This window comes from Lepisma saccharinum, chromosome 4, assembly GCF_977018435.1.
Source record: "Lepisma saccharinum chromosome 4, izLepSacc3.1, whole genome shotgun sequence".
Taxonomy (NCBI): Eukaryota; Metazoa; Arthropoda; class Insecta; order Zygentoma; family Lepismatidae; genus Lepisma; species Lepisma saccharinum.
Genome location: NC_139232.1, coordinates 116,712,504 through 116,731,706, shown reverse-complemented (window position 1 = coordinate 116,731,706; position 19,203 = coordinate 116,712,504). Strand labels below are relative to the sequence as shown.

Here is a 19,203-nt window from a genome sequence, read left to right as displayed (position 1 = left end):
ATTTGCTTAGATATCGCTCAGTGGAAGAAATAAAAAGGGGGTTGGTGGAAACAGTCAAAGAACTGTCTAGCAGGACAAAGGATATAAATCTGTTAACATTGCCACCTATTCCTAAACTGATGTCTTCAAATGGTTCCCCTGCGTGGCGGAATTGGGAGGAAGTCAATGACTTCATTATGTCATTACATAATGGTAATAATGTCAAAGTATTTAATATTTCTCCATTGTTTTTTGATGACAGGGATCGCATCAAGCTTGAGTTATTTGAAGAATTTATTGGGCATCCGTCTAGTGGTAGAATGGACAAAGTTCATTGGAACAGGGAGGGGATGTCGGTCATGTTAAACTTTTTGAGATCCTTGGGAGTGTTGGGTGAACCGGTAGGTCACACTTCAAATAGGGAAACTTGTCAAGTGAAAGCTGAGGTCCATTCTTCTCCAAATTTGAACGAGATTGAAATAGGCAATGGACGGACGGGAAACCACCTATACACTCTCCACAAACGGCAGGGGGGGAGAGTGAAGTAACACGACCTGCCATACTATTTGTAAATATGGAAGATGATGTGGGAGACGGAAATTTAGATGAATTTGATAAACAGTTAATACCTATCAATATACAGAATAATAATAACCGCCCTTCGGCTTTAATTCAAGTTACAGTTTTAGATCAGAAATTAACTGCCTTATGTGACTCGGGCGCAGAAACGAGTCTGATGTCACTAGATGTATGGAAAGGTCTCTCCTCACTCATTTCTAGACCAAGGTTGATTCCAGCATCAAATATTAAATTGTCGGATTATTCTGGTACGAAAACTAAGTCAGTTGAAGGAATAGTAAAAGTAATGGTAAATTTGGGAGGTTATGACATTTATGTACAGTTTCTTGTAGTGAAAAAATTGAGCGTTCCTATCATTTTGGGATTGGATGTAATATATAATGTTCAGGGTGAGTTGAATTTTGATTCGGAAGCGTTGTTCTATCAGACCCAAAATGGCAGAGTCTTTTTAAAATTCACTCCATTGGAGGAAGTGGGTGATTCGAAGGAACCTAGACCTGTCAAAAATTTGCAGGTGTCTGAAGGTAAGAACGTCGGGGTAAATAATGAGCCCTCCTTCGAAATAAAGTTTGAGGAATCAGTTGAGTTATCGATAGAACAAAAGTCTCGACTTATTGATATGCTCAAAGAGTACGAGGATGTATTATCTGATAAACCCGGATTATGCAAAGAGTATATACACGAAATGGAGCTAAATACAGATAGTCCCATAGTCAAGAAAAATTACCCTATACCCTACGCTTACCGTTAGAAAGTGAAGGAACAAATTGATTTAATGTTGCAATAGGACGTGATAGAGCGATCTAATTCGGAATACCATTCTCCTTTGTTGGTGGTACCAAAGCGAAATGGCGGGATTCGCCTTTGCGTAGATTTGAAGAAAATCAATAAGCATGTAAAATTGAAGCAGATATCTCCTTTGAAAATAAATGATTTGTTATCATTCTTTCAGGACTGTAAATACTTGACATCCTTAGATTTAGGGAATGCATACTGGCAGGTGCCCTTGCACCCGAACAGCCGAAAGTATACAGCCTTCTCTTTTGACGGTGTACAATACCAGTTTAAACGTGTAGTTTTCGGTTCAATTAATGGCACTGCAGTATTTGTGGATGTAATGAATCGAGTTCTTGGTATATTTCACGAGTTCACTGTTGTCTATGTAGATGACATAATTATAAAATCAAAGGATTTAGATTCACATATAGAGCACGTCAGATTAGTGCTTTCGAGATTGAAGGAAGCTGGTTTTACTTTGAAACTCGAAAAGTGTAAATTTTGTGTTCAGGAGTTGAAGTTCCTTGGTCACATAATTACCACACACGGTTATCAGAAAGACCCCTCCTACGTGCAAAGTATAGTAAATTTACCTGTGCCTTATAATATTAAGCAGTTGCAAAAGATCTTAGGATGCTTCAACTGGTTGAGCAAGTACATTCATAATTATGCCATGATTGCGCACCCCTTGTATGACCTTTTGAAAAATAAAACGAAATGGCAGTGGACCATAGAGGCTGAGCGAGCTTTTGAACGGTTAAAAGAATTAGTAGTTCAGGAAGTCACTTTAAACTATCCTGATTTCAATAAAGATTTATTTGTACAAACGGATGCTTCCTTAATTGGAATTGCCGGATATTGTTATCAGATCAATGAGGGTGAGATACAACCTTTAGGTTATGTCAGCCGGTTACTGAAATCCTACGAAAAGTCCTATACATCCACGGAATTAGAGGTCTTAGCGATTCTTTTCACTATTGACAAATTTTCATCCTTTCTTCGTGGAAGGCATTTTGTAGTAATATCAGACCATAAGTCACTCACCTGGTTGGAGTCGGCCCACACATGGAATGCTAGACTCACTAGGTGGTTTATGCAACTCCAGCAGTATTCTTTCGAAGTACGATACTGTAAGGGTTCCGATAACCAATTGGCGGACTTGCTCAGTCGTACTTTTCCGGATATTTCAAACTCTGTGTTTCGAATAAACCAAAATCAGGTGTTGTTTCCAGGAAAGATAGTAATTTCCAAAGAGGAAATTATTAAGTCCCAGCGTGAGGACTCTCAACTTAAGGAAATAATAGATTACCTTGAAGGAAATTGTTCAATGGCCAGTCCTCGATCCAGAACTTGGGATCAAACCTATTGCATATTTGATGAAATATTATACATACGTGATTATCATGATCCTAAGAAGCTCAGAATATGTATACCGGTTATCTTAATTGGTAAAATACTCATAAGTTGCCATGATGATGCGGGACATTTTGGGGTGGCGAAAACCTTGGCGGAAGTCTATAGGTTGTTTTTCTGGAAAGGAATGAAATCAGACATCAAGTCTTTTGTTAAGGATTGTGAGATTTGCCAGCGAACAAAACCCAATAAGCATCCTTCTAAATTTGTTGCGAAATCACATAACACAGATAAAACTGGTCATGTGTTATTCCTTGATTTGCAAGGACCTTTCGCCTTAGGGCCGAAAAAAGAAAGATTTCTGCTCACCGTCCTGGATTCAGCTTCCAGGTTTCTCGCGGCGTATTCAATATCAAATAGTAATGCCAAAACGATACTTAACAAGTTGGAAAAAATTTATTTCATTCATTTGGGAGTCCCTCGACGGGTTGTCACAGATAATGGGCCCTAATTTAGATCTAAAATGTTTCAGGAATCCATTAAAGGGTGGGGAATTTGTGTAACTTATGTCCCTACCTACCATCCCAGTTCTAACATGGTGGAGAGATATCATGAAGAGCTTAATCGATTGATGAGGGTTTTGTGCTCCACGAATCACTCAAGGTGGCCAGATTATGTACAGGATGCTCTGCACTTGTTGAATAATTCCATCTCCTCTCAAACTGGTTTTACTCCTAGTGAGTGACGCCTAAATTTGGAAAGAAATTTTTTTTATTTTGGTCCCGTAGGGATGGGAATGGACAGTCTTTCTTGGAACTCTAAGTTGGTAATGGCGGATTTAAGGAGTAAGGAATCAAGAAAAGCCCGATTAAAGAATATAAATTTAAAGACAGCTAACAGATGCAGTATCAAACAGGGAGACTTGGTTTTTGTAAAAAGTCATGCTCCTGGAAATTTGGGCGACAAAATCATTAAAAAATATTGCAATTTATACTATGGACCTTATCTCTGTGTAGAGAACTTTAAGGATTCCACGTTGAAATTAGTAGACTGTATCACGGGGGATTTATTAGAAAATCAATCCATCGAAAATGTAAAACTATGGTTGTGCTCTCAGGAGAAAATGAAGCATTGGTTGACAAAACTAAAGGGGGTCAATCTGCTTTACTCGGGTTTGATTGATGAAAGGTTGCAGGAACTTGACTCACTCGTTCGTCTCGTGAGTGAGCCTGCTTATATTGATCAAGATTGAGGTGTAGTGTTCAGCAATGACGCATACGGGTCAAGTAGAAGATCACCTGCGGCGGGCTAATATGGCCAAGTAGGAGGGATTCAGCTGCGGACCGGAGTATGCTAGTCGGGAACACTTCAATTATTCACGGTAGTTAGAGTTGATTAGAAAGAAAGGTTAGGCAAGCTCGAGAACAAACTATTCAATTGTGGGTTTTAATCAGGAGTCAGCACTAGCTGAAGTGTTCAAGCACAGGGTGACTGGTGCGATTTGGACGTTTGCCTCTCTGGGAAGATTCTTGTTATCACCAAGCAGTGACAGATAAAGAGTAAATGTTGTATATAATTGATGACGATTCATAATTGTGAATTTCATGTGTATCTAATGGTTTTTTCCTTTATAGTTGTGTAATATGAGTGATCTGTATTATCTAGAGTAGAATTGTACTAGTGGATGTGTATAGTTGGGTTCAGCCTCTTGTTGGGCGCCAACTATGACGTATGTGGTCATAGGAGTTGTTTTTTTTATTGTAATCATTCGGTCCACTGTGTTAATTCATGAATACAATGAGTAAATTTTATGTTAACTGCCACGCCACACTCGTTATAGATATTTGTGGGCGATTCAGATCAATGTTTGTACACCTGGTGACAGCAGTGTATAGGACGGATGAATCAGATGATCATTTGAACAGTTCGTAAACAATACGTGTTCTCAGCCGACCTGGTGTTTGCATACAGAACAATGACTGTTTTCTCTTTAATTTATGTAAATGATTTATCATGAAAGCAATGCCATGGTCTAATAATTTGTTTTGTGAAGGAGACACAACTTAAATTGGGTTATGGATGCAACTGTGCACGGAAGATTGAACCTCATCAAGGAACCGAAGAACGGATTCGCTTTCTGATGAACAGGTCAAAGGAACGATTCAAGGACTGGTTCGAGAGGAAGGAAACATGAAGGTCGATTGAGTTTTCGCCGATCAAAGATATCGGTGATCATCCCAACGCACAAAGGATTGCGATGGAATTTTGATTGGATCCAATGAAACACAAAGGACTGTGTAACGTGTTTTGACAAAAATCTATGCGCGCAATATATAGTGTGGACAGATAATTGAAATTTTCTTTGGCTGTTGTGAGCTTCGTTATGAGGTAGCCGGATGGTCGTAAGTACAGTATCTTTACTTATCTAAGTGTCATCGGAAGTCTGCAAGATATTTCGTGGTACGGCGGAATCAACTTGCATCTAATTATAAAAGCTAGCTTTCGTGTGCATCGAATTTGGCCATTTTCGTCGACGCGTCGCATCGTTAATTTACGCGGGAAGGGAGCGCGTCAGGTAGCCATCTTGGCGAGTATAAACAATCGGTCAAAAAACTGTAATGTACATATCAATTATTGTAAATATTCTTTGAGGTTCTTATTCTGTGTACTCGGAACTTCCCTTAAACATGTGGTGTGGGTAATGTTTTATGTTTAAGCATCGGGTAGGTGACGTATGGTAATATGTAACTGCCTCACATAGAGTGAATGATTGACTTTTACATTGCCAAGTTGTTATTTATTTAATTTAATTGAAACACAACAGGCGCATGCCCAATTACAGTGTTCAATATGGGATGACACCATTACATAAACAAGAACATAACTAAGAAAATTAACAAGAAATATGAATGACGCAATATACATTTTAGATTTAAAAACAATTGTGAGAAGAAATTAATTATTAGATTATAGAAGCAAAGGGAACACAGAGACAATACAATAATAAATTACGCTAAACTGTTGGATTTAACCTTACAAGCTGAATGAAAACCAAAATTCAATGAACAAAACAAAACAAAACATACAGAAATTCAGCAAAAAAATCTAATGTTACAATTACATTCAAATAGGTCTACGCTTGGATTATTCTTAGAAACTGAATTAAATAACTTGCACATTTTCCTCATGGGTTCAGCTTCGGTCATTTTGGTTCTTCCAAGGGGGATTTGAAAGAGATCAGTTCTGGGCCTTAACATACAGTTTGGCACATAAAAATTTAAATTCGACAACAGATTAAAAGAATCTATTTTACCATTGATAAGCTTGGAGAGAAAAGTTATTTGACTTGTTTGCCTCCTTTCGTCGAGTGACGGAATATTAAAGATTTCGCGTAATTTGTTGCTAGGAGTGAGTTTTGGATATGTACCATCAAGTTTAAATAGTAGATATCTGAGAAATTTATTTTGAAGCTTTTCTAATTTTTCGATATCTTTCTTGAATTGCGGGTTCCAAACAAGAGAAGCATATTCGAGTTTAGATCTGACGAGCGTATAATATAGCAAGAGAAATGTTTCCTTTTTTCTAAATTGATGACCCATTCTCATTATAAATTCCAAATTTCTGTGAGCTTCGCTTAAAATGCGGGCAATATGTGATTGGAATGTTAACTTTTGGTCAAAAGTGACCCCTAGGTCGGTAACTATATTCTCACTTTGTACTAACACATTAGAAATAGTGTATGAATGTTGAATAGGGTGTCTGTTGTGGATGAATGATACAAGTTTACATTTCTTTAGGTTTAGGCTGACTTTATTAATTTCACACCACTGAAGCAAGTTATTCAGCTCTTCATGTAATATTGTACAGTCATCAGCGTTTTAGATATTTTTGTATATTTTAACATCATCAGCAAAGATTAATGTCTCACATTTTGTGAGTAGTTCTGGCAAATCGTTTATAAAAATTAAATATAGCAAGGGACCAAGGTTCGACCCCTGTGGGACTCCCGAACTGGCCACGAATTCGGTTGATCTGCAGCCTTGATACACGACATATTGTCGGCGGTTCTGCAGATAGGAAGAAAGAAGGGTAATAAGTGGAGGAGAAAGGCTATTGTTGGCAAATTTCTGTATTAATATATCGTGGTGAACTGTATCAAATGCCTTTGAAAAGTCTGTATATAAAACGTCAACTTGCCGTTTATTAGCTATACTGGGTGCAATGTAGCTTGTCAGTTCGACAAGATTGGTTACGGTTGAGCGTTTTTGGACAAATCCGTGCTGTTTGGGGGAAAGAATGGGTTTAATATGAAAATATATATGTTTGTATATTATCTGCTCGAAGAGTTTTGCTGGTACTGACAATTTTGCAATAGGCCTGTAGTTACATATGTCAGCCTTATCAGCGGCGTTGGGAATCGGACAGATTTCTGTTGTTTTCCATATTGCTGGAAATCTCGAAGTTCTGACAGCCAAGTTGAAAAGGGTGTGAAGAGGGTACTTAAGAATTTCCGAACATCCTTTAATTACATAAGGGGGGATTGAATCAGGGCCGGCGGATTTTTTAGGTTTCAGTTTTTTAATGGCTTCCTCAATTTCATTTAGCGATATTTCAGAGATATTTAAGATACTAGGAAGTGAGTTCATGTTTACATTAGGATGCGGATCTTTGTAGATAGATGGTTCCTTGGAATATACGGATTCAAAATACTTTGCAAAGAGATCTTGGACACTTTCATCATCGTCAATGGTTTTATCATTATACTTAGTTGGCTGCACGGGTGGATTTTTTCTTTGATTTTTAGTGAAGGACCAAAACTGGTTAGTATCGTGAGCAAGATTGACCTCTGAAGCCTCAATATAGTTTTGGTAAGCTTTTTCGTTCAAATTTTTATTGAAAGATAAACTCTTGATAATACAAGTCACCTATAAACTGCTTGTTTTAGGGGTGTTGCGTTGTAATTTCACAAGTGAACACCAGTAATTCGTCGAATAGATTCTAACTGGGGATGACGTCACGTCATGTTAGCTTGAACAGCTGAGTTCTATAAATAACTGCACTGTTTGTTTATCGGGTTGCTACTTGGATATTATGGCATGTAATTTTGTCGTTAATAATTGAGTATAGAAAGAACGCTTGATCAGCTGGATTTATCTTTGTCTGTGTTCAGTAAAATAAATATATATTAATTGTACTTTGTTGCGTTAACTTTTCAACACAAAGAAATCCCATGTTAGATATATTGTTATGTATGTATTAATGACAGTGTTCCTTTTCAGAGGGGGAGGGTACAATTCGCACTAGTCGCTCTGGGATGATAAGTGTCAATTAATTCATAAATAATTGGGAAGTCATTATTGCAGGATTATTTTTACTTTAGTTTGATCTGCCTGGTCTTAGATGCTCACTGTGGTTCTAACGTCATTGCAACCAGCGCTACCAATCAGTTGGGTGGCTCTGAAACTCAGCGAATAATTGGATGCGGTTTCAGCGTATAAATTAAATTGACATTGTTTGTCATTTGCTTCAATTTAATATACCCATCTTACGAGGCAAAAGGGCTTAGTCTTTAGGGATTCCTATCATATACAGGGCTTTCCCTGGAGTTGTGGATTTAATTTGGAGTTCACAGCAAAACAGAGCGTTAAAATAGCTCCAGTTCCGCACATTCGAAAATATGACGGAGCTATAATTTAACACCTGTATTTTTGTGACTTTTCAAGTTCAAATGATGTTAAAAGTATTTACATCTGTTACTCGCTAACGTTCAATGTGGTTGAGGGGTCTGGCGCATACAATAATCGCGAGGCATGCAACCAAACTTTTTCAGAGATCTGAGATTTTTGTTCTTTTATCTGGAGTATAGGGGTCCTACGCAATCAACACAATATAGACAGTTAATATACAATTAACTTATGTAATTCGTATGATTACCTAAGAGCAATAAGCAGAACGTGTTGAAGGTTAAAACCAGAAATTTAGGATTCTAATAAAAGTTTCTAAACTATTGCTTCCTTTTCATTTGCGTTGTACGTACCACTTGTGTCATAGTTCTCTTTTGTTTACTTTTCATTGAATTTTGACGCTCTATAGTGAATTCACATTATTTCATATAAAATAATATTTTCATTTCATGATTTCATTACTTAATTAAACGAATAGAGAACATTAAGTATTTCTTATTAAATATATTTGAACACGATTTTTATGTGGTAGCCTACTTTGTTTAAAATATGATTTCAGTAATGTTGGATATTTGAAAGTATGATACATTAGGGCAGGAAAAGTTTAATTAGTTGCTAATTGCACATTTCAAAAGCCTACGATAAAATTAACCATAATCTTCTTCTTCATAAATTACAATCCAGATTTAACATCCATGGTAAGCTTCTATCTTCACTAAAAGACTATCTGCATGCACGAGAGCAGCGTGTCATCCTTTCTGGCTCCTCTTCCAGCTTTCTACCTGTTCTGTCGGTGTCTCCCAGGGGAATGTCTTAGGTCCACTTTTGTTCCTTCCTTACATGGATGATCTGCCCGACAGAGTATTGCTCTTTACCGATGACTGTAAACTCTTCAAAGAAATTTCATCTCAAAGACATTCACTAATCCTACAACAAAATCTTACAGAACTGCTTGTGTGGTATGTCGCCAGAGGAAACTTGAATTGAATCCTCAGAAATGCTTCTTCTGTCTCACTATTTCCCTACAAAGGAACAAAGTTCTTTCTCTCTATACTCTCGAAAACAGTCCCATCAGAAAGGTTTGCTCTCAAACGATCTTGGTGTTATCATCGACGAAAAACTAAACTTCAACGAGCACATTACATATACTACTAAACGAGTCATGCGTCTCCTTAGTCTTCTGTACAGGTTCCCTGAAATCCAAAGCCAATCATCCATTAGCCTATTTTTCAAATCCTTTATCTCCCCCATTCTTGAATACTGCTCCCCCCATCTGGACTATGGCTTCTAAAACTAATCTTTTCAGGATTGATTCTGTCCTCAGCTTTGTCCTCGCCATAGAATACCTTCTCTCAGTTACCTCCATAAAACAGATATTATGTCCATTTTGAATATCCAGTCACCACACACTCGTCACGCAGCAGACCAACCAGACAACAGCGATGGCACCGAGAGTTACGACGTCGTTCTACAGGCTGCTGCGTTTCTTATCGCACTGGATTGGTCGCTTCCCCGCTCCCAACTTCCCTTGCCAGCATATAGGGCGCCCGCCCTAAGACTGGAAAAGACCTGTAGCACACATGATTTTTTTTGCATAAAATCATGAACGGCAAAATTAAAATCGAATTGGCAGTCAACCAATTTCATCTACGAGTACCCACACGGCCAACCCGCAATGTAAATCTCACGTTCCCGCTACAAGGCTCTCCCTTCTACAGCAATCTCTTTACTATGGCTCCCTCACTTATGTAATAACCTGCCCGTAAATATTGATAGTTTCTTGTCAGAGCACAGTTTCCGACAATCGGTAAGAATGTAACATTTTTTTCTCTGTCATCTTGTATTGTCTTGTTTTGTTGGTGTTTTTGTTTTCTTGTTGCTACAGTATCAGTATAAAATGGTATTTCAGTATTGTATCTGAAACTTTAAGTATATAAATAATTGGAAGCACTAGCATTCTATAAACTCGTAATAAACCGTGCACAAACAACTATTTTCATCTGACGCAGGGAGCCCTGAAGCCCGGGACTTTGGGAGAGTTTCCCTCTCTAGGTCCGGCACGTGGCTAAAAAAAAGGCGTTCACTTTCCTCACCATATCTGGATGTAGAGCAATATCAGTTGATAGGTTTGCTTGTTTCTGAATCTTTGGAATTAGCCCCACGCGGATCGTAAGCTGGTATTTTGCTTCTCACGCTTCTGTAACAGTACAGTACGGATACTGGAACTCGGCTCAGGCTCAGAACAAATGATTTGTTCAACTTGAGATAGTTTCGCCACTGTTGGCCTCTTTTGAGCACAAACAACTTTTGAGTTGATTTGGATCGCTAGAGAGTGTGTGTGTGTGTGTGTGTGTGTGTGTGTGTGTGTGTGTGTGTGTGTGTGTGTGTGTGTGTGTGTGTGTGTGTGTGTGTGTGTGTGTGTGTGTGTGTGTGTGTATTATTACGTATTATACAGGGTGTCCACCGTGAGACTCCAAGATTTTAAACAAATATAATTGGAAAGGAAAATTTGTATAGCATCATTACTACACATGAAAATGATAATGTCACTCACAAAGTTTTCAGTGTGACTCATAAAACTCACAAAATTCAGTTCTGTGCACTTGCACATGGGCCCCTTTGGTAGCACGAAGAAGAATGATAAAGTCCATAGCATTTATGAGATGTTTTAAGTCCTGAATGTAGCTAACTCTGAATACACCACTTCTTTATAGTCTTGAATGTCGGAGGGTCCTTATTGTACGTACACACGACGAAAGTTTCGTTCAACTTGAATAATGGATTTCGTTTCTGCATAACACCACGCAAACTGTGCACGCCGCTCGTTTGGAATCGCCATTTTAGAAACAATTTATTGTTTAAGCGCCACTGTGGTTCTAGCTCAAACTAAAACATTACTACGTAAACTCCTTGAGTTTCTGCTTCTGCTCCTATTGGCATCACAACAGTATGATCTGAAATGAAAAACAAATACACTTTGAAAATATTGGAGTTTCACGGTGGACACGCTGTATATAGGATGTATGTATATGTATATATAATATATATATATATGTATGTATGTATATGTATGTGTACAATGCTTTATATAGCTATGAGTGCCTTTGGCTGGATCTCTCCCTTTCTCAAATGAGCAAATCCGCATAAGTGCATGATATTTGCACATATGGTGTGAGTGCTGTCTGTAGTACGAAGCGTTCATCATCTGCTTATATTATCCTTTGCTCGTGATTTGGCTCATAGCCCTTGTAAAATGAAGCAAAGACCGTTCTGAAGTAGACTCTATATTTTTTTTCTCTCGCGTTCGTTACGTTGCTGTGACGACTTCTCAAATTACGGAACTCCTTTCCTTCAGAGATAAGAGATTTCTCGCTTCTGTCTTTACCTTTCCTTGTGTCTCTTGTTTTCTTGAGGATTTTCTTTCAAGGCAAATTCTCGTGTCTTCAGAGTTTCTCCTCGCATTTCAATAAGCGAACTTCTCTCGGGATTAACTCCTCTCTCCCTCTTTCGTCTCCAGAGTTCCCTTAAGGCCCGCTTTTGAGACGGCGACCAATAAACGCCCCGCTTTCAAGAGGCTTAAATCTCCCGCTTACACCCTACCATAATCCGCCCTGGGCGATGAAGCCCTCTTCTCCTGATTCTTTGTATCGACCTGTGGAGACACACTCAACTGACTCGAGTCTTGAAACTCTCATAAAGTCAGGGATCTCTCAAGAAGTAGGGTGTCGGCCTGGTTGAACCTTGAGTTCGAGTTTGCTCGTTGGCTGTGTAGCGCACTTCAGATGCTAATATGCCAGAAGCTCGGGAGGAAAAAGTCCGAATGTGTTTTTGGTGGTAAAGGAATTCATATTATACAAGCCCGGATAATAGTATGGTAAATCTTTCAGACTGATGTACGCTATTGGAAATATGGGAATCGCATTTGAAAGCACACTATTCCCATATAACCCTTCCTATCCTGAGAGAATTCACACTTGATAGCAGTGTGCGAATTAAGCTTTTTGCTTTGGGGGGGAGCCCACTCAGTGGCGTATAGATGATTTCATTTCGGTAGGTCGTCTTGTAATCAAGGGGTCCCGGGTTCGATACCCGGTGGAGGCACATAGTGGTTCGGATCCGACTTTAAACTATCTACATCCAGTTCCGATTAGCCTTAAAGTGGACTTAAAATAGAAACTCATTTCGGTATGTACGAAAAATAATAACTTAATTTGCTAATGATTTAAGTGTTACTGTTAAACAACACGTTTATTGTAGGCATATGTTTAATACCTACATAATAACATCCAAACGACAGCAATCTCTTAGTTTAAAACATTTTTGGACGACTGAAGCAGATACGGTACAAGATCCTTTAACCGTAACTTGTCTGGAAGGTCGCGCTGTAAGTGGCAACTTTCTCTTGTTTTGAAGCTTTCAGCACGGTGTATACGACCAGACAGCACACGCCTGCAAAGATCTCAAGGTGCCGCGCAGAGGGAGGGGATGGGGAGGTTAAAACTGAAGTTCTTAATTAATTTGGATCACATTTATACGTACTTTTTTCCGTTTTTAGGTCCTTTTTTTTAATATTTTTAGGTCTTTTTATAGGTGTTTTTTTGGCAATTTATAGGTCTTCAACTTCCGAGCCCTACTTATTACGATGGATTGGTCGCTTCCCGCTCCCCTCTTCCCTTGCCAGTATGTAGAGCGCTCGCCGTAAGAGTAGACAACAGCTACAGCCCTCGTACCTCGCAGTAGTTTTGCCAAATTGTGCTTCACGAACGAAAAGCTGGTCTCCGCTATCCTCGACCTCGCACCGAAAGGCAAGCGGAAGAGAGCTTTTCATCATTCGTGGCACCGACCCAGGATTCGGGGAGGGTAAACGACTGCCGGTATTATAAAGAAGCAAGGGCTGTATAACTTTTGAAAACGACTCGGGAATTAAGTTAGAATTTAGGAGATTAATTAGATGCCGCGAAGGGGCCTCTGCGTAATAAGATGAAACGTCGTTAGGGCCTCTCCATTGAAGCTCCAAAAGAGAGGAAATGTTTCCGGCGCCGCGGATCGCGTTGGAGCTCAGATACTGCATATTAAGCTACAAATCAGAACAAAGGGCGCTTCGCAGGGGGAGAGAGCAGTCGGAATAATTGAATTCCGTGTTGCCGTTTCTCTTTTATTGTTGCATCAAAGCCAGGCAGAGTGCTCCAGGAGTCTTCGAAGTAAATTTGGCCAACGGACCACCAGCACGTTCCGCAGACTAATTAAGATGTGCTCTCGGCTCCGTTATTACTTCAGTGAAGTGTGAACAGTCAGCAGAAATTGCAGTTATTGTTCTATTTCTTTTTTAGCCTTTTTATCACTTTCCTGGTTAATGCACGATTGATTGATTTGGTTTATTTTACTTAGCACTTCTGCCACTTTTCGCTAATCGCGAAGACGAAATTGATGAAGGACTCTTGTAAAGAACATCCATGCCAGACCTGGATTCCAACCCGTGACCCACTAACCACTATGCCACGGAGGCCCGGTATCATTATAATTCATGAATTTTTGAACTGGATGATGGCGATAGGATAAACTCAACGATACATCCATGAGAAAGATGCAGGAATGTAGATCAAATAAAAATAATCCTAATTTCATGCAATAAAGTACAGTATATACTCGTAGAAAGGTATAGCTACTCACTTGCATCATGATGTACTTTGCCGTTACAAATGACATAAAATGAAGACTTTAATGTATCAATCGATGCTTTCCTGTTGCATCAAATCAATTTTATGCATTTAGTTTCTGTGGTGGAACCTCTGATTTCATGCCGCATTACGCTCACCACTCTGTCACGGAGACCGGAGCTGTTGTTGCCACACCATTGAAACCATCTTAAAATTCCGAAACGCATATTCCTTTTTGGCGAACAAACCAAGTAACGGCTAAGGTTGTTTTGAGTTTCAGCCTTTTCTCAATAATCGCCTAATAATGGCAAATTTCTCTTGACTATGGATGAGTATATAGGTAATAATAAAATAAACTAAATTCATGTCAATACTTGACGCTACAAGATGGTAGTCAACGTATTTTTGAACAGTCATGCCTTGAAGCATCAATCTAAAATTTGTATTTCATATTTTCTTAGCTTTATATTAATATTCTGCCTCTTTAGGCTAATTGCTACGATGGGGATGATTGGTGGTTAAATGATATTAATAAGGACCCTCAGAAGGAGACAGCCATGCTCAGAGCGTGAGTCGAAATCGGAACCTTGAATGATGAGATTTTGCGGCGCCTACTCGCCGAAGCGGTAAAGTCCATTAGGTTGAGGTCACGTGAGCCTGCTGTCAATTCCAGCGTCCGTGGACTATTCATCCAGCCACCTGCAATCAGGGAAAAATACCGCCCATGCGTCCAGACTATATGGCCTCAAATATGATTTTTGTTCGTTATTTTAAATAGATTTCAATGTTACCACCATCATATCTCATCCCCAGTGTTTGACGCTCGCTCTGTTCTCTCCCGCAGCGGCACCGTCAGCCACCAGCTCTCGGCCACCGCCCTCCTGCCTTCGCCCGAGACGAAGCCCCTCGACTTCTACGAGTTCACCGAAGACCTGGGCTCCATGCGCAGCTCCCACAAAGGCCTGTGGGAGTGCCTGGTGGGCTGCCGTCACAGGGTGGACCAGCAGCTGGCGAGGAGGAGGGTAAGTGTCAATCCTACGTGTCACGGTAGAGACAAAGACTTGTTGGGATGTTGGGAACGAGACAGAAGTCTGTTATAACCGAGATTTAGTCTCGACAGTCACGTCTCCTTCGAGACTTTGGGGAATATGAATGTAAATATATGAACCATGCATGGGAGCAGAGCTGTCGAATGCAATTATATTTAATTATCTTGGTGTTTTTCTGCCTCTTTAGGCCAATCGCGACAATGAGGATGGATGAAGATTAAATGAAATTCACGAAAGGTCATTAAAAACACATATTCATATTTTGCCTCATTACTTCCATCCACATCTAACCAATCCTTGATTACATTTTGTCCTCACTTGTGTATTTAAACTTTTTTTTTAATCTCCTTAATTTGTATTAATCGCACCCGAATGACACCAAGCGCAATCGTGTCTGATCATGTGTGTATCCTTTTACCTAATAATGTTGTGTAAGTGAGCATTTTTGTTCTCACCACTTGTGTTTTTTTTTTCTTTTTGTGTGTGTTTCTTTTGTTCTTTATGTGTCTTTAGTATGTATCCATTGGGGTTAGGTGACAGAACAGCCTCAGGCTGAACCTCGTCCTGTAGTTCAGAATAACTAAATTGAATTCATGAAAGGAACCCCGTGCCCACGCCGGGACTTTAACCTGGGAGAGTTGGTGGCGGAATCGTGAGTCCAGCACTCGTTGATTTCGTTCGCTGAGGCGTCTTTAAGGTGACTGTAAAATATGTCGACAATTGAGATGATTCGAGGTTTAGATATCAAGACGATTGATTGCTTTGCTTTTTTTAGTTCTCTTTTTCTGCCACTTTTGGCTAATTTGCGAGTGATGACGTTATGAAATTGATAAATGGACACTGACAAACATCCATGCCCAGGCCAGGATTCGAATCCTGGACCCCTGGCATCGTAACGCGATGTGCTAACCACTCCGCCACGGGGGGCGACAGATATCAAGACGAGACCGAGATCCAGACAAGTAGTCGCAACTCGAAACTAGACAGAACGAGCAGTTCCGGGTTTGAGCCTCCGCTTAGGTATGAATGTCCCTTCAGCAACGTAAAGTGAGACCTAACTTTGGGGTTGTGAGGGGGAGGAAGAAGATGGACCTCAGGTTCCGAAGGCTTTAAGAAAGGCCCCCTAATATGTAAATTTTAATAAACCTGATTTTGGGGGGAGGGGTTGGGTGCTCCCACCGGCGAGACGAGGCCGAGTTTTATCTCGTCTCGTTGCAATTTCTAAGCCCGCAGAGTAATAACATTACGAACATACCTCTAAACGGATGGACTTGGAAAGCAATAACGCACTCTGAAAAAGGAAGGTCTAATAGAAAAACATTCGGTATTAGATTAAGTGGAAGGGTTTTGGTCCCGGTTTGTCTGTTTCCCCTCGGATATGCTAGTTCCACGAAGCGCGCCACCTGCCGTTTCATTAAAAAAAAAAATCAGCACGAGAGCCTTCCGTATGAAAAATGGGGCTCGTTCTATTCGGTGTCCACCGCGAGAGACAAGAGGCAGGATCTCCCCCGCTCGCTCGCAGATGCAGCCCCTTTATGGAAATATCCGTGGGATCTCTGCCCTTGTCCCTTTGTTGCGATCTCCACCAGGAAACATGTTCATGGAGAAAAGGTAAAAGAAAAAAAACGTAAACTTCCCCTTGCCACGAAGACACATTTAGAGATTGTGTAGGTAGGGCCACTCACATTCTCCTTCTCGGCCATTTTGGAGGTGATGTGATCAGCACCACGCTCCTACCGCTTGTTGCCCTCCACCCATTTATTGAGGCTGAGTGCACTCTGGAGGCGCTTTATGCTGAGAGAAGGCCTGACAAATTCCGACCTTTTATCACCCACCCCGGGAATCGAACCTGGGTCTCTCTCGTGGCAGTCTTTTCTTCAAGTTATATTTGCTTTCGTAACTGTTTCCTTTTTCGTGTTATTTCAGTACAATATTAAACCAATGATAAGGTAAACACCTCATTGTCTTCTGTTTTTCGAACTGTTGTATCTCCGAGACAGTGGCAGCGATTCTTGCTTCGGGCCTTCCGCGAAACACAGTAAGGTGTCCTCAAAAATCGATCTTCGTAAGTTTTCGCTGTAGTTTCCAGTACGTATGCTTTCTGTACTTAAAAGTACCTAAGTAAGTGGACAGACACAGGATGAACTTAATCCGCGGTTAGAGAATTTCTAGTTCTATTTGTGACTTTGTTTTCTTGATTTGAATTTTCGTTTGAAGTCCACTTTATGCACAGATAATCTAATCGGGACTAGACCTATAGTTTAAAGTTGGATCTGAACTTCTTTTCAGACTTCTCGATTACAAGGCTCGACTTCTAATTCTAACCCACCAATCTCAAGAACATCTCAAATAAATGAAGTAGTACTATAGTTACACCTTACCTACGCAGTGATGAATAGCATAGTAATTGTAAGACCGATAGTTTCGGACACAAAGTCTCGGTCTTGTCTCGGTTATACACCTCCCCGATAGCGTAGTACTATCGTCGACGCCTTGTAATGAAGGGGCCTCGTTTTCGATACCGAGGTGGTGGTTCGTATCCCACTTTAAACTGTAGATCCAGTCCCGATTTGCCTATCTGTACATAAAGTGGACTTAAACTTCGCCTCCATTTTACAGATGTCTGTCACGTTCTCGCGTTCGCCTCGGAAGGTCTGGTCTTGTTTTCGTTTCAATATTTGGAAGCCGCGTCCGTCTCAGCATCGACGAGTTGGCCATTGGAAGCGCTTTGACTAGGGTTTTGGGGAAAAAACTGCTGACAAGAAATTCACGAAGACTTATTTGTTTCCTCCGAGAATGGCTTAAAGATGAAACACGAAGACGTTTATTTTCCCGAAATGAAAACTCTGCGAAAAAAAAAAAAAAGAAAGAGGATGGAAATGCGTGCACGCACTTTCGTCTTCCTTCTCTCTCGAAGCCGGATGCGAAGTGAACTCCGGAGGAAGCGTATTAGGTGGAGTCCGTCTGACGCTGGCAGCCAGCCATCGCCGCCCGCATAATGCTTCCTTGGAGCTGCTGCGGCACTCGAGCCTTTCTGCGACCGGGAGAATAAACCCTCCTCGACCGCCGCGTTTACCGCAAACTACCACAACCGCCCTCTGTTTCTTTCTACGTCTTTACTCCTGAGTCCCGGTGGCGGCTGCGGCTGGGGTGAAGGGGTGCAAGGGGTGACCAACCCTTCGAAAACCAAAAGTCAACGTAGTGCACCCTGGACTGCATTTTGCAGACTTTGGTTTCACCTTACACGAAAGCATTTTCCTTAGCATTTATGCCATGTGCAAAATGCTACCGTGTAACGTGAGAAATCTTATGGCGTATTTCATGGCATTTCTCAAGGATAGAATCGGTCCCATTTCCGTATCGTTTTTCGTATCATAACCAATCAGAAGCGACCTCTAGGTCACGAGTGCAAATGTAATGGCGGCCGCGTGAGATGTAAACAACGTATCACTTCACATTTTTTAAGAATCGATAACTATTCAACCGAGAGGAATACCGTGTCCTATAAAAAGGTATTATGTACGTACAAATCAATGACGATGCTTAAATACTCGTCTTTCACTTCTTTACTACCTCCCTCACCCCCCCCCCCCCACACACACGGAGGGGGGTTAACACAGAACGCTACGACGCCAGGGACCTCGGGTTCGAATCCCGGCTTGGGCATGAGCGTTCTTTGTTAATGTCCCTTTCACTCATCTTCGCCGTCGCGATTAGCCAAAAGTGGCAGTGCTAAATAACAAAAATAAATCAAATAAAATACTCCTCCCCACACATATGTGTCTGCGTGTCTGTCACTTTCTTCAGATGTCTCTCAGGTTTCCCTTCTCTTCCTTTTTCCTCTCTCTCTGGGTGCCTTTTTCATTCTCATCCTTCTCTCGTCTATTATTTTATCTCGGTTAAACTACTTCTTTCTTTTGATGACATGTAAGCATGATGTCAGCATATCTACATTAAGAACACAACTTTTCGATTTTGATCCTCCCCAACTAGAAAATTTCCAGTTGTGGTGTAGCTGAATGAGTACTAAAATCATATTACTAGAACTACATATTTATGAAGCAAGTTTTTTTCAAGTGTATCTAGACTTTACGATAGCCTACATACTTTAATAATAAGTATTAT

General features: G+C 40.4%; 1 protein-coding gene across 1 annotated transcript in view; it reads left to right on the top strand.

The window, feature by feature from the left end:
• LOC145987069 (43 kDa receptor-associated protein of the synapse) overlaps positions 1-19,203 on the top strand; it is a 203,351-nt gene that overhangs the window by 142,355 nt on the left and 41,793 nt on the right. The window contains exon 3 of the mRNA XM_083121526.1: positions 14,874-15,051. Coding sequence (XP_082977652.1) covers positions 14,874-15,051 — 178 coding nt within the window. The remainder of the gene's footprint in view (positions 1-14,873; positions 15,052-19,203) is intronic.